Below are 24,082 nucleotides of genomic sequence, written 5' to 3'. Positions count from 1 at the left end.
CCAGCAATTCTAATTTTATATTTCTAGACTTTAAAAACCATGATGGAAAATAAAATATGTATAATATGTATTTTAAGTACATTCTGCATGTATCTTCCAATACAATCTCTGCATGACATATTGTACTATGGCGAATTACTCATAAATCTGTTTCCTTTACTTTCTAAACTCCTGATCTTTATGTCCATCTGAGACCAGCATGCCAACACTTAGCACAGGACTTTACACACAGCAGATACTCAATAAACACTGATGAGCAGAATGTTCATTTTAGAAGCTAATCCCATCTGAACTTCCCCAAACCATTTTTTTCTAAAACTACAAATCCTAATTATCCTTAATTTTACTAGGGCATCTTCCATTTATGCTACCTTGCGTTTTCTATAGAGGTTGTTGTACAGCATTCTGAAATTTTTTCTAGTGTAGCTGCTGCGATATGCTCCACCAATGAGGTATTCTATTACCAATCCAATGTCAATCAGTGTGATTTTGTATTCTGAGAAAAGGATATTCTGCAACAACAACAAAAAAAAAATCACAAATTATAACTTTCAATTCTCTTTTTCTATCTTTTTCACCATGCCATTAGCATATAACCAAATCAACCTCAAAGAGTAGACTCTTTTTTCAATCACCTTTACAAATCGATCAAGTAATATGACCAGCTGTTAATATAACACGCTTGTCCCAATGGAAAAAAAATACTTAGTCTTAACTTGATTTTTCAGCTTCATAGACAAAGAATGTGTCTATATTATCTACTCGCTCGCTTCTCTCTCTTTCGTTCTTTCTTATGCATACATATATATGTACACAATTTACAATAAAATACATTTAAACATAATTTAAAAGCTTATTTTTACCTGAAAATAATATAACTACCATGACTGAAAAAAAATCACTGAAGGATAAACTTAATATTTACGATCCAAAATGCACATTGGGTTAAATCATCGGCCTCAATCTTCTTTGAAATGGTTCTAACACGTTTCCCTGTGTTGCCTACACTGTATGTACAAGAAGAATACGCAAGGAAGTAGAACAAATAAAAATAGGAACATCAAACAGCAGGACCAAAGGAGATGGCAAAACATGAGCCTGTGCCAAGACTAGTGTTCCCGCTGGTAGGAGGGGTGAGTGGCAGATTTCCAAGTGCACAGGTCTTAGTCTAAATGAAAATTATTTTGGCCCCTTCAAACCTACCTTCCTACCCCTTCATAACTGTCTACTTCATGGTAAATGTTTAGAGGTACATGGAGTGCTGAACGTAGTCTCTGAAATGAGTAACTTGCAAATAATGCAAACAAAGCTCTGAACAAGAAATAAGATTTTGTGTACACGCATACGTGTGTCTGTGAATCATTTTATTTCCCTTTTTCACATTCAAATTAACTTTTTTCAAGGAACACCAAAAACAATGCTTTTAATTGCTACTGGTTAAAAGCATATTCAACCTGTTTCATTCCTTTTTCTGCTTTTTATTGTGAAAGAATCAAAGTTTAAGGAAATAATTTCAGGAAAGTCATTTTGATGTAAGTCAACGCAAACTAAAATTTACATCAGCATGGACACTTTTGCTTCCTACTAACTTGCCAACTAAATGTCTTCCTCTGCAGTCCTATCATCCTGGCTCCCCCACCAAGTCAACACAAGCAGAAAGTCCACACTCTTTCCATCAAATATCAGACTTCAGAAAGATGATCATTTTAAGAACTGCAGGAGAAAAACTTTGTAACGTGCTGTGGATGGATTTTAAGCACGATGATAAATCAAAAGCACTCTCAATTTTCTGTTGATGTGAATAAAAGTTCTTGATAATTGAAAGAGAAGGAATTAGGGTACAAAGTCTGTTAAACTTGAAAAGCTTTGGTAACTAACGGGAGATCAAAGGATTTTAAGTATAAGCTAACTCAGTGTTCAATGAGAACACCACGAACAAAATACGAGTTAGGGAATAGAGCAATGAGCTCCATATCCTTACTCCCCAGAACAATGCTTAGACTAAAAAAAAGTGATAAATCCCCAAGTCATCACCAATGTTTAAAGCAATACTAACAATGGGAATCATGTATTTGTCTTCCAAAAAAGATAAGAGAACCATCAAATTTCTTTGTTTTCATTTGATTTTATTATCGTAAGTGGTGGTAAAGTAGTAACGTGCTGAAATGAAATTCTGATTGGAAGTTTTGCATGTCTCCAATTCATAGTTTTTTTTGTTGTTGTTGTTTTTGGGAAAATAATTGTGAACTAATGTCACTTATTTGGTGGATCAAATCTTTAACAATATGAAGAAAATTAAGGAGAAAAAATATAAGAGTGTGGCTTGGTAAAGAAATGGCTCAGAGCCACAGGTAAAGAGGGTAATACACTAGAAAAATCCAAATTTATATTTTTAAAAGCAAAAGCTGGTTGACACTTCTATCACAAAGCTAAAGCAACACACAAATTCTCACAGCACCTCTGTAATTAGGTTACCTGTTTAACGTCTTGGACAAGATGATGTAAGAGCATATTAGTAGGTCCTTGTTTCTGTAATAAACAAAAGGAAGAATTATTCTCTTAAATTACCATGTGCTAAGGGGGAAAAAAACTATTTCAGTATGCATAAGTAACCCAGATACTGAAATTTTTTGTCAACATCTTTAGCATGAAGTTTAAGCCAATTAACTCTAAGGAAGATGTTTCCCAAGAGATGTAATTAGATTGAAATATTTTTCAAAGCAAAATGTGTGTGTGTACGAGAGTGAGAGAGACAAGGACTTAATTAAATTTGTGTGGCAAGAAGTAGAAGGAAATTTCATGTAATTTATAATTATCCTTTATCATATATGAAGTTTTTGGCTTAATCTATCCTATTATACAATTCCATTTTAAAAACAAATATTTATTGAACACTTACTATATTCATTCAGACCTCTAAGAAACTCAGTGAGGAATATAAGCCCTTTCTTCTTACGGTGTTTACAATCTAATAGAAGAAACTGGGTATTTACACTAAAAAACCAATAATATGAAGATGTGTATGCTCGAAAAAAGTTACAAGTAATTACAGCCATAGAGAAAGAACTGGGCAATCAAGAAGACAGGACTTAAACAGGGCTTTGAATAAAGGGCAAAATTCAAGGAAACTAACAGGGAGGACACTTCAGGTACAATGCATGGCTTGAGCAACTGGTGTTTTCACAATGAGTAACCAAGTCTAGTTTCAACAAAGAGATTGCATAGGATATTTGCAGGAAGAGAATTCTAGCAGTGGCCTTAGGTTGATATGCTTTCAATAACTCAATAAAAGTCATTTGTCCTTCTTCACATCTTTGGCTTTAATTATATCTTACTGTATTTTCTTAGTTTATGTTTCTATTTTGTGTAATGACTCAGTACCTCAGTGGGCTTTTCAAGCATGTTTTATTAAAATGGGAAATACAGAAATGGCCATAGAATAAAATGGAATTGATGAGAATGTTTCTTCTTTGGTTGGGAAGTCTATCTCTCTATAAACTCTTTTAGCACATGAACATTCAAGGAGACCGCTAAATCTTAAGCTAATTAATAAATGAATCTTTAAGGAGTTGATTGATGAAATTGTTCCATACTCACGGTATTATAGAGCTCTTCCAGGCGGGGGATGGTAAGAAAGTGATGAAGGTTCACTCCATATTCTATTAAGAGTTTCACAAAATCTACCCGATCCATCATTAAAGCATCTAACATTGCTTGTTCCAGTGAGCCAGGCTTCAGGGGGTAGAAATAAATAAGAAATGTAAGAGCATTCAGAAAGTATAAGTAACTAAAGAATTACATGTGTTTAAATTCAAAAGTACACCGACAAATATAAAATACTATCTTACTAAGAAAGTCACAAGAGGAGAAAAAAAATGAAGTCATAAAAAAATCTTAAATAAATGAAGAACCATGGCATGTTCTTGGATGAGAAGATCAACTATTGTAAAGATTTCAATGCTTCCCAAATTAATGTACAGGTTTAATGCAATACTAATAAAAATCCAAGGTTCTTTTTTTTTTTTTTTTTAACTTAACATTGTTTCCACTCAAACTGTACCTTACTTCTGGGTAGAAATGGTAAATTGAACACAATCATCTACTTTTACGCCTACCCAAAACTCCACTGAACTACAGTAAATGGATTTTTGTGTGTGTGTGTGTGTGTCTTAATTACTCCACAAGGTCAAGAAGAACAAGACTGGAGACAGGTACAACACTCTGGAAGTTGGAAAGCAGGTGGTCAATGATGATTGACTTAGTAGTCCCCAGAAAGTCAAATACTGAAAGCTGAAAAAGTCAAGAACAAATCAGATCTATACCACAAAATTCTAGGAGCACCAGGATGAAACAAATAAATGCATGCTGAAGCCTCAGTGTTGAAACCTTCCCAGTTGTCTTTCCCCACTTCACTCCCATAACCCAAGCAGCAAGGCATTTACCTTCCAGAAAGGGAATTAGAAGAGTCCTTTCTGGTAATGTGACCAATATAAGAGAAGAGATATGCTGACATCAGGGTTCCCCCCAGCAAATGGCAGCTATATCATCCTTCTGTGAAGCTCAAAGCTGTCAACCTCCACCTACAGGCTCAGAACTTCTAACGAGCCTTCTAACCTCCACTCTTAAATAATGAACGTGAAAAAAACCAGACAAAAAAAGAAAATCCACTAGGAAGAAACAGATAACACATGAAAAAGAAAGTTTCAAAGGAGCTATCTATCATTAACATCCTCAGAGAGACTATTAAAAAAAAAAAGATATTGTATCCAGGATGCTATGAAAAAAAAAGAAGGGGAGGGTGGACAATCAGAGAACAAATTGCTCTTAAACATTAATAGTACGCTACCAGAAATGAGCGACTCTGTAGAAGGCTTGGAAATGAAAGTTGAGAAAACCTACCACAGAAAAGATATGGCAGTTAAGAGGAGAAAGATAAGAAAATTAGAGGAGCAGTCCACAAGATCCAACATTCAAATAAGAGGAATTCCAGAAAGACAACAGAGAGAATAGAGGAGAGGAAATCCTATAAAATAGAAACACATGAGTGCCAGATTGAAATCATGTGCCCAGCATAATGAATATAAACAGTTTCACAGACACATCATTGTGAAATCTCAGAACACGGGGCGAAAAGAATATTCTAAAAATTTCCAGAGAAGAAAAAAAGTCTCAAACAAAGGATCAGAAAACAGAAAGCAATGCTGGGCTCTGGGAGCTAGGGATTCAAATTTCTGAAGAAAAATTATTCCCACTCTTGAATAAATACTTTCAGACAACTCAAAATATTTATCTACCATACTCCCTTCCTCAGAAAGTTACTCAAGGATGTTCGCCATTAAAATGAAGGAGTAAACCAAGAAAGAGGAAGATACGGAATGGGAAAACAGGAGGAGATCTAGCACAGGAGAGAGGCAAAAGGAATTCCCAAGATAATGACGGGAGATTCCTGGATGACTGAAGAGCACCAGGAATAGAAGGCAACTGATCTAGATTATAGCAGTGGCAACCACAAGACAAAAATGTTGAGGGGTCTTTAAGACTGGTGATCCAGAAGACAGCAATATGACTTATTATTTAGAACTCTGGAGATTTATAAATGTCAGAATAGTAAAAAAAAATATCAAAAGTGCTTGGCTCTTGGGTACAACAGAACAGGGAATGCCTATTTTTTTTTTTTTTTGGAGTCCTTTAGTACATTTTGATGTTGTAAATAATGGGCATGTACTACTTTGACCCCAAAATAATAAAAATTCATGTTTTAAATATACCTATGGCATACAGTCACAACTTTAATTTTTAATAATGAAATGTGATAGTTATTATCATTAACTCTGTGATATCTTTCTTCTTTCTGCTTTTCTCTAATTTCTATTATGACCACTTACTACATTTTAATGTAAAAAATAAGAGAAACATTGTCTTAAATAACAATATAAAAATCCTCCCATTCAAATAAATTTTAAAAATCCTTCCATTCTGTCCTTCCCCTAACTTCCTTTTTCAGCTTTAATTAGGCGGCAGGACCAGAGAAAAAATGTTTTCGGAGAGGCAAAGTGGATGAGAAAAATGTTTTATCTATCCTTAGGCACCCAGCCACCCAGATGCTACTCCTACACCTCTCCCAAATCAATATAACTCTCCTCCAATCTTCTCTTTTGCTCCTTCCTAACAAACCAACACACAAAATATTTTTTTCCAAATAACTTAGTTTTCACTGTACCTTCCAATGTTGTCCATAAATTAGAATGTGCTTCTTGGCAATGTCCACTCGGCCCCAGGCCATTGCCAGATTTAATTGTTCTGATGCTGATAAATTTGTGCCTAGAGTGAAAGAAAGAGCAATCATATATTATATTCAAAATATCTACTTAAAAACACAAAGTGCCATTGAATATGGAAAGAGGAAGTGAGGAACAATTGTAACCCTATTCAGACACTTACCCTTCAATAGAGCTGTTAGGATTGCTAAATCTAGGTCTTGTTGCTCCTCAGAATCAGCATCAAATATGGTAATCTGTAATAATTGAAAAACAGAACACCTCGGCACAACTTTCCTGGCATTTTTCTCACCAATGCAGTTTTCAATTTTCTTAAAACATCGTCAAAATAAGACCCCATGATCATCCTGTGTCTTTCAAGAAAATCTGTCAAGATTACCCCTTGGGAATCCCAAAAAATAGTCACCATAACCTTCCGAGCTGTCTTCCCTCTCCTGGCTCATCTTTGTGGTCTTTTGACCTTCCTTAAAGCTTTTGATCCACCTAAAAACTGTTGTTTATCTTATGTTGGGCAGCGTTCCCATAAACTTGTTGCAAAGCTTCAATGATTTAGGAAGATGTCCACTTGAGTTTTGTTAAAAATTTGATATTAGCCCTGACCTCAAAATCGTTCTTTTTCCATGGCACAAAAAGTATCATTTTACCAAGGACTGCCAGAAGAACGAATAATCTGTCTTGGAAGAAGTACAGCCAGAATGCTCCTTGGAAACAAGGATGGCAAGACTTTATCTCATGTACTTTGGACGTGTTATCAGGAGGCATCAGTCCCTGGAGAAGGACATCAAGCTTGGTAAAGTAAAGGGTGAGCAAAAAAGAGGAAGATCCTCAACAAGATGGATTGACACAGTGGCTGCAACAATGGGCTCAAGCATAACAATGACTGTGAGGATGCAGCAGGACCCGGCAGTATTTCATTCTGTTGTACGTAGGGTCACTATGAGTCAGAACTGACTAGACAGCACTTAACAACAACATAACTAATAAGACTAAGACAAATGTATTACCGAGAGAACTTGTCTGAAGCCACAGAGACATGTTTAAACACGTTTTGTTTGGAATAAACCTGTGCACGTATGAAGTGGAACCCTAGTAGTAATACTTTTTGACTAATCTTCGTATTTAGCCATATTTTCTCTAGTCTGGACTTGTGCAATTGGTTTTTTGAGACCAGTTGTTTAAATATTACCAATAATCTTATATAATTTGATCCAGCCTTCAAATTCTGGAAAGATCACATTGAACCAGATTTATCTGGTCATATCATCAACAAACTTTTATCCAAATCACTGATAAAAAGTGCTTTGATCTAAGTACCCTATAACACTAAAAACTTTCCCTTTAATCTACATTATGTTTACAGCCCACAGTTTACAGACTCCATTTCCTATCTCAGGGTATATTCTTACATTTCCCACTGCCCAATTACCTCCCCAATGACCTCCTGCAGGATTTACTCAGGATACTACGATGAGCATTATCTAACCCCACAGACTTGAGATCACTTAAGACATAGAGCTGCTCCCTTACCCACTGAAAATATTTATGTGTGATCTTCACTAAATCTGATTGCTTTTCGGCAACCTGACTGCTAGGTTATCTACAAGCTTTTTCCCAGATAGGCTCTCGAATTTGAAAGCTAGGAAACAATCAGTAGGAAGCCAAGTTTACTCAACTAAGGGTCAAGTTCAGTAGAATTACATACAATCAAGTTAAGAATGAAAAAGTTGACCATTTAAAACATTGTAAAAATAAATAAAAATATTACAATTGTTGGAAATCAGCATTTTTTAAAGTCAGCTAAACCATAACTCATACTCACAGAATCCCTGTGTACCATACACTCCATTAGAATTTTAAAGAGGTGCTTGGACTGTTTTAGACTAAAGTTGAAAGTGCTCTGCATCATGCAGATGATCTCCTCTTTCACCTGAGGACGTAGAGTCCTAGGAGAGAGAAAGATGGCTGTGACTGGACATAACCCAGAGAAGGCAACAAGCCAGCAACATCAGTACGAGAAAACCCATCCACCCCACCTGACTGAGAAGGTTTCTATGGTCAGTTTAGCTAAGAGAGCAAGCGAGCAGGAAGCAAAAAGCAGCAGCACTGGAAGAGGCTGAATTTCCAAGTGAGAATGGAATGATCTTCCAGGACTCCAAAAAGAGGGACACTGGGGCAGGGCTCTTTTTTTTTTTTTTTTTTTTCCCTATTGTTATAAAATATCTATAACACGACATTTGCCAATTCAACATTTTTTTCATGTATAATCCAGTGACACCAGTGACATGAATCATGTTGTGTAACCATCAGCAGTGTCTGTTGTCAAGGTTTCCAGCCTCATAAATGGAAACTCAATGCTTCCTAAATAATGACTCTCCCTTCTCCCCTCACCCCCGCCCCTGGTAACCATCTCTATACATTTGTGGGGCTGACATTTCAGGGAGGAGCTGTGAATCTCCAGGAATTATGGGCATCATATTCTCAAAAAGATCTGAGACCCCAAAATCTTTAAGAGCTAATCAACTAGGGTGCGTTTAGGATGGGGAGAGGTATGAAAGGATAGGGAAAGGGGTAGAAGGGCGAAGTAGAGGGCTGAGGTCACAAAAGGGAGAGAAATCAGAAGGAAAGGATCCCCAGAGCAGTTATGACATAAGCAGTGACTGAGTGTTTATTAAGTAAATTAGCGAGGTCAGCATCTTCGTTCTTAGGCACTATATTTATTTGGAGCCCTGATGGCACAGTGGTTAAGAGCTATGGCTGCTAACCGAAAGGCTGGCAGTTCGAATCCACTAGCCCCTCCTTAGAAACCCTATGGGGCAGCTCTACTTCGGCCTAAAGGGTCACTATGAGTCAGAATCAACTGAATGGCAATAGGTATATTTATTTACACAGTAGAAATATGAAACTGGAAGAATCTCACTGGATATAGGGATGGCTAGAGAAAAACTACCTTCTTATTTGAAAAGGGAAAATAATTAAAACCTCAAATAAGCACAACATAGGCTATATATGGCCAGGATATCAATTTCCCCCAAATTTGGGAGAAATAAATACAACAATTAGTGCTATTTTTTAATAATGGCAAATGAAGGCGATCGGGGGTCAACACTGGTCCCCTCACTCACTGCAGGGTTGTTTCAGTTACAATGGCCAAGTACATGAACACCTCCTGCCTCCCTCCCGCCAGCAACGCGTCTTTCCCCACAGCTCAGATGGGCCTCAAACTTCCCTGTTAAAGGCAGGCAATTCTTCAACTAAGGAAGCGGCAACTCTCATCACTGGAGGGCATTGTGGTATTGATTAACAAATACAAAAATCAGTGAAAAATGAATTCCAGCCTCAACTTCTGAACTACCAGGATATTTGACTCATATAAATGCACAGCTTAAAGAACTAAAATAGAGGAATAGTCACCATGATTTCAAAAATGAGGAGGCAACAACTCACCCTTCATCCACTATGTGTTTGTGGGTGAAGGCCAGGAGGTCAGCAGCTCGGCCTGTGCCTTCGCACACCACCACTGGGTCATTGTCCTTCACAGTTTCCCACACTGAGAGGATCATGTTGGGGCCTCCTTCCACCACCAGACCCACCACGGGTACACCTTGTCTTGTACCTGTTTCAGATCACAAACAATACCACAATGTTACACAGGATCCCTATGTCAGCCAATCACCTATTGTGATTTTCAGACATGCCTTCCAATTACCATATATGCTCATTACTTGCCCTAGCACCTCTCTCTTACCTTACAGAGGCTTCCTTACGTCAAGACTAAGTGAGGAGCCTGGGTTTCAAATAAAATGTTGCGTAAATATGGTGAGAGTATCTTCAAGCTTTTACCTGATAAAAGGCAGTTAAACGTTTTCAGTAAATTTTAAAATATAGGTACTAGTTGCCATCAAGTCAATTCTGACTCACAGCAACCCCACGTGTGCAGAGTAGAACTGGTAGAACCGTGCTCCATAGGGGTTTCAACGTCTGTGATTTTTTGGAAGTTGATCACAAGGTCGCTCTTCAGAGTCTCCTCCAGGTGGATTTGAACTGCCAACCTTTCGGTTAATAGCTGAGCACTTAACAATTTGTGCCACCCAGGGACTCCAAAATATGAAATTTCAACTTTTCATTATGGAATTTTTCAAATATATCTAAAAGTAAGCAGACTGTTAAAATGGATCCCAAGGTATCCATCACTCATAAACAAAAATAACCAACATTTTGCCAATTCAATAAACTTTAATTGCGGTCATTTCTGGGATGTAGGAACAAGAAGGGATGGGCAAGCCTCAAAGGCTTTTATTTTTCCATCTCTTCCATTCTTCACTGTTTGAATTTCTTATCATGACTTTATATTACTTTAAAAAAAAAAAAAAAAACCACACTAGAAGCCTATGTCAGTCACATCTCAAATGTCTGAAGCCAGAGATTCCTACAGCAACTTAAGGATGTGAGTCTTCTTTTTGTAAGTATCCTCTGCCAACATCAAGTGTTTGCCAGGGACTCCAAGAAGCCTGGCTTCCTAATAAAATCAATACAGACAGTGAAAAAAAGTATCTCTTCTCAGTCTTTAATCTGGACACTTCCCCTGGCCACATGGAAAGAAATAAAAGAAACCATCAAAATATTTAAGTATCGACCACTTCAGAGACAAATATAAATATGGTAGTTTGTTGTTGTTAGTTGCTGTCAAGTCAGCCCTGAATCATGGTGACCCCCTTACAACAGAACAAAACATTGCCCCGTCCTGTGCCGTCTTCATGATCATTGGTTCTACTCCACTGTTGAGGCCACTGTGTATTTTGAATGTCTTTCAACCTAGGGTTCCAGCACATATCAGATAATAGATAATACATTGCGATCCATAGGGTTTTCACTGGCAAATTTTCAAAAGTAAATCACGAGGCCTTTCTCCCTAGTCTCTTAGTCTGGAAGCTCCACTGAAACCTGTCCATTATGAGTATTTAAAATACCAGTGGCATAGCTTCCAGCATCATAGCAACAGAGTAGCAGCATCAAGCCACCTGAGTACCACAAACTGATAGACAGATGGTGAGACTATGGTAGTAAATCTCCTTAATGCAGCATATCAGGTATAAAGATCAGCCTTGGTACACAAGAATTTTGTCTTTGTTGGGGGCTTTTTTTTTCTTTTCTTTCTTCATGTATGTGTGTGGGTATATATAGCTAACTTACTGTTTTTGCTGTTTTTATATCAGTTCTCCTTAGATCAATAAGTGTTACCAATCCACTGGAACTACCTCCATAAATCTTCCAGTTAAACACTAAATATCAAGGTCTTTGAAAGTAGAAATGTCACCTGCTGTTACATGCAGCTCAGAGTTCCTTTCATTCATGCAGTGAGGGGGAATTAGCAAGGAATAAGAAAGACAAAGACTTTGCTCCCTGGGGCTTACATTATAGTACTGCATAGAACCCTGAGCAATTCATGTGGTTAGCAGTGTCAATAGAGGTTAAACTCTTTGCCATCGAGTCAATTGATAGTGACCCTACAGGACAGAGTAGAACTGCCCCATAGGGTTTCCAAGGAGTGCCTAGTGGATTCGAACTGCCGACCTCTTAGTTAGCAGATGAACGCTTGGCCACTGCGCCACCAGGGCTCCCAATAGAGGTTACCTATCAACATTTCGAAGCCCTGGTGGCAAAGTGGTCAAGAGCTCAGGCTGCTAACCAAAAGGTCGGCAGTTTAAATCCATCAGCTGCTCCTTGGAAATCTTCTGGAGCAGTTCTACTATGTCCTATAGGGTTGCTATGAGTTGAAACCAACTCGACAGCATCTAACAACAACATCAACATTTCAGGTAATGCATATTTCAGACCCCAACATGGGTCTTCTGTACAGGGATTCTTCCTCCTGGCCCAGCCTGCCCCTCCGTCTCGCTCTTCCTTTCCCCTAACCACTCTGATTAGCGCACACCACATACCTGATCCTCTCTCCCTTTTCCCTGACCTGACTGAGCCTCAGAATCATCATTCATGTTAAGTTCTAAGTAACTGGCAACAACCCCCAGAGTTCCTGCCTCCCTCCCCCACCAGGAGATGACCCCTGTAACAAAGGAGAAAAAAGGGAAAGAAAGAAACAGACATTTATTAAGGACATCCTACTCAATGGACACTATTCTAGGTACATTTAAGTAATATCTCTTATTACTTTTATTATTCTCACAGGAAAAGCAGTAAGAGATAGACAATTCCTTTCATTTTGTCTAAGAAAACAGTCTGACAGATGTTAACTCCATCACCCAAGGTCACAGGAAGTAAATGACATCGCTGGTGTTACTACACTCTGCTGCCTTAGGGGATCAAAGTCAAAAACTAAAAGGACCTTCAGCATTTACCAGTCAATGGTCAACAGCTGAAGAGAATCTCAGCCTCCTCAAGGGCATTTCCTACTCCCTGGCTCACTGCTCCAAAGGATGGGAATATTCTGTGGAATATTTAAATCAGCACTAGGGCAGGGCCCACCTTCTGTTCCACCACCACCACCAGTTGCCATTGAACTCTGACTCATGGCAACGCCATGTGTGTCAGAGTAGAAATGTGCTCCATAAGATTTTCAATGGCTGGTTTTTTAGTAGATCACCAGGCCTTTCTTCCAGGGTGCCTCTGAGTGGACTTGAACCTACAACCTTTCAGTGAGCAGCTGAGCATGTTAACCAATTACACCACCCAGAGACTCCTTCACCTTCTGTTACCTTGAACTAAAAGGCTACATTCTCCTAGCAGCACCCAGGCCTCATCCTCTCTGTAAAGGATTCTCACCTCTCTGCCCAGGGACGTTTGCAGACTCTGGCCCTTGCCTCTCCTCTCCTCTCAACAGAACCTGGATGGTTCTTGTGAATACCACTGTGAGGATGACACAGCCTTGTCACCTTCAAAGAATCCCTATTTCTAAAAACCCCATCTGGTTTCCAGGCCCTCCTCTGTCTGGGTTCACCTTTATGAAATGTCATCTTTCATGATTACCAAAGCTCATACTCCACTCTTCTCAGGCTAGTCTCCTGACTGCTCTTCAACCATCCTCATTCCCACATCGATACTTCCTCTCCTCTTTCCTGCCATCCATCCAACCCTGGTGGCATAGTGGTTAAGAGCTATGGCTGCTAAGCAAAAGGTCGGGCAGTTTGAATCCACCAGGTGCTCCTTGGAAACCCTTATGGGGCAGTTCTACTCTGTCCTATAGGGTCTCTGTGAGTCAGAATCAAATAGATGGCAATGGGTTTGTTTTTGTTTTTGTTTTTAATCCAACCTTAAGACTCTCCAAGCCTCCGCTAAAGTCTCCACTCTTCCACGAAACCTCCTCTGACTATGTTGTCACCCAAAGACTTTCCTCTCTCACAATCATCACCCACAATTCTGTACCACCTTATATATTCTGTCATCTGGCTTGTTTTCACGTATATTAACTTAATCTCTCTGACTGCTCTAGGACAGGGGCAGACTTGGGGGCCTTGGTGGTTCAGTGGTAGAATTCTCACCTTCTATGTGGGAGACTCACGTTTGATTCCCAGCCAATGCACCTCAAGAGCAGTTGCCACCTGTCAGTGGAGGCTTGCGTGTTACTATGATGCTGAACAGGTTTCAGTGGAGCTTCCAGACTAAGACAGACTAGGATGAAAGGCCTTACAACCTACTTATGAAAATCAGCCAGTGAAAGCCCTGTGGATCACAAAAGTCCAATTCGAAACAGAGCACGGGGATGGTGCAAGACCAAGCAGTGTTTCACTCTGTTGCACGTGAGGTTATATGAGTGAGGGTCCAATCCAACGGCAGCTAACAGCACTCTGTACAGATGTTAATGGAACACCTTGCTCACAGCAGCCCCACCCGCACCCCTGCCCCACACTCCTCCAGCCAGGACATGTTGACTGAGCTCCACAGGTACTCACAGCTGTGTATCTTCTGCAGAGATAGGTATTTTTCCAGATTTCTCCTGAGCTTCATTTCACATCCATACTTGCCCACAGTCCCATCATCAGCCAGGATGAAGTGTGAGTGCATGCCATTGAGTGTGGTGAGCTTGCTGAGGGGGTTGTCCAGAGTCTGGTACAAGCACACCACCTGAGAGACAGAAAGGACAAGGGAGAGTCAGAACCAGAGATCACTCCTCAGGCTCAGCTGCTCCCAAGAACCGTCTCTCTAGACTGCAGAGTTGTTGTCAAGGTTAAAAAATATATATGTGTTCCTTAGGGCAGTGCTTCTCCAACTGTCTGTGGTGAGGGATCAGGTTGCTTTTAGTATAATATCCCGTTTTTAATGGATCAATATGTGGTCCTACCATGCATAGGTAGTACATAGTAGCTATTACGCACATGAGCTACAGCTACAGACTCATCACACAAGTTTCACAACACTCATGGAGAAATACTATGATAAGTAGTTAAGCTGAAGAAGCACATTTGTAGCAGTAAATTTCTGTCATCACTCTTTTTACATACATAATTTTTTTACTATACATTATGGATTAAATTGTGCCCCCAAAAAATATGTGTCACCTTGGCTAGACCATGATTTCTAGTATTGTGTGGTTGTCCTCTATTTTGTGATATGATTATCCTCCATTTTGTGGTATGTTGTAAATCCTAGCCTCTGTGCCTGTGGCTTATGGCCCCACTCAGGAGTGAGCTATCTGTTAATAAGGCAGGATTAGGCCATGTTAGCGAGGATCAGGGTGGGATGCTACACTCTTACTCAGGTCACAGCTCTGATTCAGATGTAAGGGAAGTTTCCGTGGGGTGTGGCCCACATCACCTTTTATCTTACAAGAAATTAAAGGAGAGAAAAGGGACCTATTACAACCAAGAAAGAAGAGCCTGGAACAGAGTACATCCTTAGGACTTGGGGTCCCTGCACAGAGAACCTCCTAGACCCAGGGGAAGATTGATGAGGACCTTCTCCCACAGCAGACAGAGAGAGAAAGGCTTCTCTAGAGCTGGCACCCTGATTTCAGATTTCTAGCCTCCTAAACTGAGAGAATAAATTTCTGCTTGTTAAAGCCATCCACTTTTGGTATTAATAAAAAACTCAGTAATGATACACACCAAAATATATTAACTGTGGTTATCTTCTGTATACCTTTTGTAATATCTTATTTAAAAAATACATTAGTATTAAAAATAGAAACATTAATGCATCAGTATTCATTTTAGAAAAGTCTATTCCCTTTAGAACAAGAGGGTCAAAGAATCAGTAAATAAGTAAACAGGAATAATCACGTATGCCCCCAGCTTCACTACGCGCAGACCATTGCAAGACCTTGGCTTTTGCTCCAAGCGAAACAGGAGTCATTGAAAAGTTTTGTACAGAGGAGTAACACAATCTGACTTACATTTTAGAGGAGTCATTTTGGCTACCATGTTGAGAATACACTATATAGGAGACAAGGGTGAAGGTTGGCAAGGTTGTCACAATCATCCAGGTGACAGATAATGGTGGCTTGGACCTCCTCAGTAGCAGTGGAGGTGAAGGGAAGTCAGATTCTGAACGTATTTTAATAACAGAGCTGACATAACTTGCTGATGTATCAGGTGTGAGATTGAGACAAAAAGATCATTTCAGGATTACTCCAAGGTTTTTTGTCCTGAGCAACTATAAGGATGGGATTGATATTTTCTAAGATGGGGTAAGGAAAGTAGTAGGAAGTCAGGAGCTTGGTTTTGGACATATAGGTAGTCCCCGACTTACCATGTATTCAAGTTATGAAGAACCACACTTACAACCATCATTTTTTTTTTCTTTTTGTACATCTTATAGTTAGTACATCTTCCTCGGAGGAAGTTACAGGGAAATGGCATGTAGGTGATATGGAAAAAAATTGCTGAGTTACGTGAACATGCTCTAAGCAGTTAAACAGGATATGATGGAAGAGATCAGTGGAAAAATCGTCCATATGGTGACAACAAGAATGCTGAATTTAGAACTTGATATCACCAATATGGAACAGCTCAGAAATTATGAAGAAGGGGAATTGACAGATCAGACTTAATGGATTTTGAAGAGGAAAGAAATGCTGAAGAAGGAAGAAATAATGAGGAAGAGGAAGAAGTTGTCAAAAAATTTTACAGTAAAAGGATTAGCTGGAGTTGGCCTTTAGTTGCTTGAAAACATGAACCCAAACACTGATCACTTTGCTAAAGTCAATAGGCAGATTTAGGAGGCAGTGAGATGTTACAGTGAAATATATGAAGAAAAAAAGAAAAGGATCCTACAGACAACTCTTACTAATTTCCTGAATAGAAATGCCATTCCCATTCCCAGAAATAATCTGGATGATCCAGAATCTTCCACAGTGGAGTTATTACCGCAACTGACAAAATGTCAATGTTGTCCAACTTTTATTCATCGTAGGAGTAAATTTTTATGATTTGTGTATTTTTTATGTATGTATGCATGTATGTATTAAAATATATCTGTAAGTTTATAGGTAATGTTTCCAACTCCCAAAGACAAATAAAGATCAGATTTATAAAGATACTAATAATAAAGACAATAATAATGAAAACTGAAAAAAAAGAGAGAGATACTTGACTTACGTCAGAACCGACTTACGACAGAGTCATTGAAACGGAACCCCGTCATCAGTCAGGGGCTACCTGTATTACATTTGAGATGTTTACGAGACATTCAGTTGTGATGGTAAGTTAGCAGTCGAATACAGGTTCATTTCCATTTATTGTGAAAGAATTGTCTACTTACATCTTTTCCAATAAGATCTCTCTGGTTCTCAATGACACCCCAAGGAGGGATTCCAACTGTCCAGATTTTTTGCGAGGAATAGGCTTTCAGGGCATCCCCAACATGCTTGGACACGCCTGTGAACAACCAGTTTAGAAGTCAAATTTTAACTCACAAATCATGCAAAACACAGTGGCTGCTAGAAAGAGACAAGTAAGTAAGTATATACAAAAGGCCAATCTTAGGGAAAGCTGCTGGCACAGAGGAATTCGTTTCTGATATCTTGGCTCCCTCTACTTCCTCTCAACATCTCTTTCTTTTATCACTGACCTCTCTACTGGAAAATATTCCCCTCCTTTTGGGAATTTTCTGCCTACAAACTGAGCTCTGACCCTTCTCTTCTCTGACCAGAATATCATGAGCACTGCCCCTCCTGAGCAAGACCAGCCCTGACATCATAAATGTTCTCAGTATTTTCCCCCTTATCTTCACTGTCTCAGCAAAACATCCTAGAGTTGCGTCCCTTGCTTCTTTGAAGGGATGATGTTAAAATGCAGAATCTGACTCCCCTGATCTGGGGTGGGGCATGGGATTCTGCATTTCCAGCAAGCTCTCAGGTGACGCTGACACTGCTAGTCCATGGACCACTCCTTGAGTAACCAGGCCCTACAGGAGTTGTAGTTGAATCAGGCCAGACCCTGAGTGTTGGTTAAGGGAGCCCCAAGGATTTCCCATTTCCCATTTCTTTGGTTCATAGGAACTGTTTCAATAGTCTTCACACTATTGTATTCCTTGGCCCTAACCTAAAAGTAAAAAAAAAAAAAGCAGTATGAATGCAGTTAGTTATTTAAAGAAAAAGAGTTGCCTAAGTCTACCTTTTTCTGAACTTTGTGAACCTTCCCAATCTCCTCTCCTTTTATTACTGGAAATAAAATAAGTAGTATACAATGGACTTAGAACTCTGTCACCTTCATTTTCTTCCAAGAATGTGAAACAATAATGATCTCAATAAAAGGTACAAAATGAACTATTGGGTTACCCATTAGTGACAGGCCAAATCCCTAGGTTTTATTTTGCTTTGCTTTTTTTCAGTCATTTGCTTCCTTCTTTCCTTTTCAGTCAGGCTTCATAGCAATTATCTGTTAAATCAGAATGTGTTGCCAAGTGCTAAGGCCTGCCCTCTAGCTCAAAACCAAGTAGGAGGACTATTACACTGACTCATCCCAACCTGTAAGGCAATACAATAAAATCTGCAAAAGCTGGAGCCTGTGTAAGGTGGAAACCTGTCAGAGAAGAAAACTCAAATATTTTTCGCTAAAACAAGCAATAGAAAAGTGGTAAGACTGCACTCTGTCAAAGGTGAAAAACATACGAGATCCAGAAAAACAAGGCAGTCCAGTCAAGTTACGGCTCTCACAGATTTCACTGTATATAACCTTCTTACAAGTGCTACAGATGATATATACTATAGAAATTCAGAGACAAAAGTAAGCACTTCTAGTTGAGATATTTAGACTACTTCATGGGTTTGATGGCATCTAATGTAGATCTTAAAGGATGGAAAAAATTGAATAGAAGACATTGGCTAGCGTATCTCTTATGGATTGAACTGTGTCCCCCAAAAATATATGTCAACTTGGCTAGGCCATGATTTCCAGCACTGCGTGTTTGTTCACCATTTTGTGATTTGATGTGATTTTCCTATGTGTTGTAAATCCTAACTTCTATGAGGTTAATGAGGAGGATTAGAAGCAGTTATGTTAATGAGGCAGGAGTCAATTTACAGGATTAGGTTATATCTTGAGTTAATCCCTTTTGAGATACAAAAGAGAGAAAGAAGCAAAGAGACAGAGGGACCTCCTACCACCAAGAATGAAGAACCAGTAGCGGAGCACGTCCTTTGGACCTGGGGTCCCTGCACTGAGAAGCTCCTAGACCAGGGGAAGACTGATGACAAGGACCTTTTCCCACAGCTGACAGAGAAAGTCTTCCCCTGGAACTGACATCTGAATTTGGACTTGTAGCCTACTAGACTGTCAGAGAATAAATTTGTTTGTTAAAGCCATCCACTTGTGGTATTTCTTTTATAGCAGCACTGGATAATGAAGACAGAATTAAAAGAAGGAAAACCAAAAAGAGGGAAAATGGAAAACTACAAAGTTAATGACTGATTGCTAAGAGATTTGTGAAGTCACCGTTCTCAACCCTGGCTGCACATTAGACATTCTTCGGGAGCTCCACCCTCCAAGAATCTAATCAATTTTCTAGTCAACATTCTAATATGCAGCCAGTTCATAAACACCAATGCAAAAGTGTAAAGTTAGAAGTTAAGATTCCAGTAGATGAAGTGTTTGAAGGGAATTTCAAAGGGTATAAAACAGAGTCAGTGACAAGCAAATAGAGACATTGAGTGTATTGGCAATTACATAGTTTAAAAATATATATACGTCAAAGATATAATTATCTGCTTGTGCCCGATACACTCAGTGCAATTTTTATACACATCACTGATTTCCAATGTCTCAGAGCTTGACAGTGACTATGTGAGTTTAGCTAATGTCCATGCCCATACATGTTACACAGTTGCATGGAATTAATGCCCCTTCTAGCCTCACTGAAGTCTGAATCTCATGAAAGACTACTCATCTTTTCCAGAAGTTCACCCAGTGGCAATGGTAAAAACACATTCCAGGAAAGGCCTATGATTCGTCTGGGTTTATTTTCCCGTTCGCTGGGCTTTTCCTCTATCTCCCTCACATACCACATCTCTTGAGGGTGCTGGAGAACAGAGATTAGGTGTCATATTGCCTTACTCACAGTTTAGAAAGACGGAATTAAAAAAAAGAAAGAAACGTGGGAGTGTGTGTTACCGGTATTAATGCCTTCAGTCAGTATCCATGCTCCCGTGGTCTCTGCAGCTTTGACCAAACCTTGGCTGAATATCTCTTTAAGTCTGGATGGCATCTTAAAGTTCTGGATACCCCCGTGGACAGAGATCACCAGCTTTGGCAGTTCCATCTTCCACTCTTTCAACATTAAATGTAACAGATGATCCAGCCTGGTATCATAAGAAGTTCTAATATACTGGAAGACATGTACATATACATGAACATAAATAAAGACAAACATATGCCAAGTATAGAAACAACAAGCACACAGCAGGACAAGTGAAATGGCCCAAACTTGGGAGGAAGTGACTGAGATCTCTTTAAAAAACTGGTCTTTGTATAATGGAAATATTTACTTTTAAAGGATCCCACACCCCTTTAAGTTCCTTCTGGGAATTACAAGTCACTGCAGGAAGGTTTCCTCTGGTTTTCAAGGTTGGCCCACCAATGCTCTCCAGGGGGTCTGAGGTGAGGCAGAAATACTTCAAACAACTGGCAAAAGTCACTACTTCAGTAAACCCACTAATAAGGAGCTTTAAGAAATACGTGAAATGGGACATTTTTATAAATGCTATGGCTTTTAACTTATTTGACCATTTCACACAGTCACACAGTTTAAATTAAGATTGAGGAACATGTACATCAAGCTTATCGTAAATTATATTCTACCCATTCATTTCTTTTATGTGTAATTACCCCACTGTAAACTTTTTTTTTCCAAAATAAGTAGTTTTCACAGAACAGTCTTTTCTGACTAGCAATGCAACCAAAAGAAACAAGTAATGAGGGGAATCCAAACCAACAGGGATTCCCCGAACCCTGTGCATTTTGCCTAAGATTCTTTTGTATGATTGACTTGTCTTCCCAGCAGATGCAGTCACCTAGGGACCATGCAAATCATATCGAGATGATTTTACGACCTCAAGCTTATGCCAACCAATAACAAGGGTCAATCTGATTTACAGCAAGAAATAAAGTCAATAAAAAACCATGAGTCATAAAACGATGCCAAAAATGATCACAGGTAGAGATCTTCATACACGCAAGTAAGAATTACCACGTTATTTTGCAGAACATGATAGCAATTTTAAGCACTTTTTCACACATCTTTGAACTTCTTAAAATAAATCCCCTTTATTTGATAATTAAAATATTAGAATTTCTGAATATGAGGATGGTGCAGCTATCACGGAAAGTGAGAGACAGAAAGACTCTAAGGACACTCAGGATTCAATTTACAAGTGAGAAAACAGAGCCACCAGGGCTTTATTAAGTATTAAATAGTAGGAAAAAATACAAGATGACCCTCGTAACATGGTTTATGTTGCTCCAAATAATAAACTGGGGGGCAGAGGAGAAAGTCCTTGCTTAGTACCTTCCCTTTATCTCAGCTATTCCCCCAGTGCCCCCTTCTTTCAACTATATGTCCTTTTAGTCCTAGAAGACATTTCTCCCTCCTTCAGATTTAAGGATATACAACCTTGATGAACTAAATATCAACATTAGAGTCTTTTCTACTACACAATAGCTTGTGTCAAAGGCCAAGCAAAGACTATAGTCAAGGTTAATGATTCATTCTTTCCTCCCTACCTCCTATAAAACCAACTCCCTTAGGCTGAATCCTACTGACAGAGGGTCACCTCATTTCCTTTGTGGAATAAGGTGGGAGGGAAAAACCTAAAAGAGGAATGCAGTGGAGGGGGAAAATACAGCTCTTGCAAACTTTCCTACAGCTCAATATAAATATGAAGTAAATCTGAAGTGCAATTCTGGGTCTAAGTATGAAGGAGAGCCTCTTGTCTTCTGCAGGATTAAATAAAATGCCTTCAGGTACACTGGTTGTAACAGGGAACCTAATGCTAAGCATAAAAACATGTTACTGATCAAGGGATTTGTCTAACCATATTTTCAGTTCTCCTCACTATATCAAATTCTCCCTTGATCTTTGCACAAGCTATTCCTTATGCCTAGAGTGTTCCTACCTCTCTGCCTCACCAGATACCATATGCCTTACTCATCTTTCAGATCTCAGCTGTCCCTACTTTCAGATGACTTCCTTGATATCCCTCCCCACCGCTCAAAAAAGGAGTTACCCTCTTCATGCATTCAAAGCATAATGTATTCCCTTTTCATGGCATCATCACCCTCTGTGACAAATGTATATTGTATATTCCTGTTTCTCCACTAGACTGCAAGCAACGTTAGCACATGGAGCATTTCGTGCGCCTTGGGGGATAACAAAGTGTAGGTACCCAGTAAAGATTTACTGAATGAATGAAAACATGAGTGAATGGAGATGATTATCAATATGCACAGAAGCAAAAGGAAGAAGACTAAAACCAAATGGAAAAATTACATCCAGGATTCTATAAGGGTCAGCTCTCAAAAATGACTGCAAAGGAGAATGGGGCAGTTTTTCTGTCAATTAGAGAAAACATCAACACATGAATTTAAATCTAAGAGGATTAATAACTGGAATTGCAGATTACTGTAGAGTTGTATTATGATTGCACTTATTAGGAACTACCATTTCACATCCATCCAAATGATGGTCACATTCCATATACAGCTGATTCCAAGCTTTCCTGAGGTGGGATCCACCTGTGTTTACCCCACGAAAATCCATCTCTATCTAATAAAGCAGCCAGGTGGTTAACATGCTCAAGAGAAAACACATTTTAATAGTATGTAAATCACATGCAAAATTAGTATGTTAAGGACAGAAGAGAAACTGGACTGGGAAGGCCAAGCACTATCATTCAGTGGGTACAGAAAGAAATTCTTCCATTTCCTTCCAAGAATAGCCCCTACTGAGGATGCAGAAGGCATGTTCAGCCACGAGTTACTGGTAATTGACTACGGTCATGCTTCAGCTAAAACCAGACTCCTGAACTTTTTTGCATTCCTTAAAAAAGACAGCCTCATTACATCTCATTACAACTGTTTCAAGGACAATATGCCATTCTCTTCTGCAGAGGGTATAAGCTTGCCAAAAGAGGCCAGTCAAAAGAAGAGGTGATCACACCCTTCTGGAAAGGCACAATGGCCCTCAGACACAAAGGAAGGAGAAAGGTTAAGCCATTTTTGCCAAAGGTCAATAACTTTGGTCACATTTGCAAATCAAGTCAACTAATTATCTACATTTGAAGATACTAACACATTTGGAGGCTATCCTTTGTTAAGTACCAGCAAAACAATTTGGGTTATTAGCAAATGCAAACCTTGGAATGGTAGGTATGCTCTCCATCTTGGAAATTAATAGTGCCAAAGCTATCCGTAGGGCTTTTTGTCGTGTGCTTTTCAACAGACCATTGTTCATTTTCATCACTCTTGGCAGCTGAGACGCTCCAGGGATAATCTACTCCATTATGCTCTCCAATCAATCGCCCACAATAACACCTTAAATTCAGGATAAAAACCAATTTCAGAATAGAATACAGATGTAACTGTTCTACATTGTTCTAAGGTAATGTACAGATCATGTAGATTAACAATTTTTAAAACTTCACATTAAGATTTATACCTATGTGTTTATTTATATTTAATAAGTGAAATATATACTTAAATGTTTAATTGATAAATGTAGTGTATTTAATTCACATGTTTAATTCATATATATACATACATATATACTTAATAGATGAAAAATAGAGGGTTAGAGATGTTAAGTGACTTTCCCAGGGTCACAGTGCTCATAAGGGATAAAGCCAGGATCCAAAGACGGAATTCTGGCTCCAGGCACAGAGATTTTAACCACTCTGCTAGGAATTCCAGTAGGAATAACTTCACTGAAAAAAAATGGCAAAAACATGCTTGTGTATAAACTTTAATTAAGAAAAGACTAAAAATAAAAATTGCAAGTATGGGTAAAAATAGAACTCAATGGAAATGTGAAAGAGACTTGGATTATAAGCATAAATTAAATAATAAATTAATACATGTAACAAGTTTTGAAGATAGGTTTAACATATGTTATTGCATAGGATTAACAACTTTTTAAAATATTTAATAAGTACTCATAAGTTATACTATGCAACAAAATAAACTAAATTAAAAGGTTGAACCTTCCTAAAACTAAAACTATGTAAAAACTAACAGAAAATATCATACTATACTCAGCATATTTGTGAAAATATGATGAACTTCTCATATTTAATGGATTAGAAAATTTAAGGAAAAACTGAAATTTGGATATAAAGAACTTTAAAACTATTATATTCAGTGAAA

General features: G+C 38.7%; 1 protein-coding gene across 2 annotated transcripts in view; it reads right to left on the bottom strand.

Moving 5' to 3' along the window:
• The window catches only part of LOC101354201 (transient receptor potential cation channel subfamily M member 6), a 127,813-nt gene that overhangs the window by 21,074 nt on the left and 82,657 nt on the right, over positions 1-24,082 (bottom strand). The window contains exons 5-15 of one of the 2 annotated variants that reach the window (XM_023737744.1): positions 23,077-23,254; positions 19,838-20,051; positions 16,989-17,104; positions 14,183-14,354; positions 9,723-9,891; positions 8,098-8,221; positions 6,442-6,514; positions 6,221-6,321; positions 3,598-3,732; positions 2,476-2,529; positions 372-512 (exon numbers count right to left, since the gene is read on the bottom strand). In XM_023737744.1, the coding sequence (XP_023593512.1) occupies positions 372-512; positions 2,476-2,529; positions 3,598-3,732; positions 6,221-6,321; positions 6,442-6,514; positions 8,098-8,221; positions 9,723-9,891; positions 14,183-14,354; positions 16,989-17,104; positions 19,838-20,051; positions 23,077-23,254 (1,477 nt within the window). Of the gene's footprint in view, positions 1-371; positions 513-2,475; positions 2,530-3,597; positions 3,733-6,220; positions 6,322-6,441; positions 6,515-8,097; positions 8,222-9,718; positions 9,892-14,182; positions 14,355-16,988; positions 17,105-19,837; positions 20,052-23,076; positions 23,255-24,082 lie in introns of those variants that run through there. The other variant, XM_023737745.1, reaches the window with a different exon arrangement.

The sequence above is a fragment of the Trichechus manatus genome, unplaced genomic scaffold, assembly GCF_000243295.1.
Source record: "Trichechus manatus latirostris isolate Lorelei unplaced genomic scaffold, TriManLat1.0 scaffold00107, whole genome shotgun sequence".
Classification (NCBI taxonomy): domain Eukaryota; kingdom Metazoa; phylum Chordata; class Mammalia; order Sirenia; family Trichechidae; genus Trichechus; species Trichechus manatus.
Note: the sequence above shows the minus strand (reverse complement) of the source record. Positions and strands in the feature narration are given on the sequence as shown.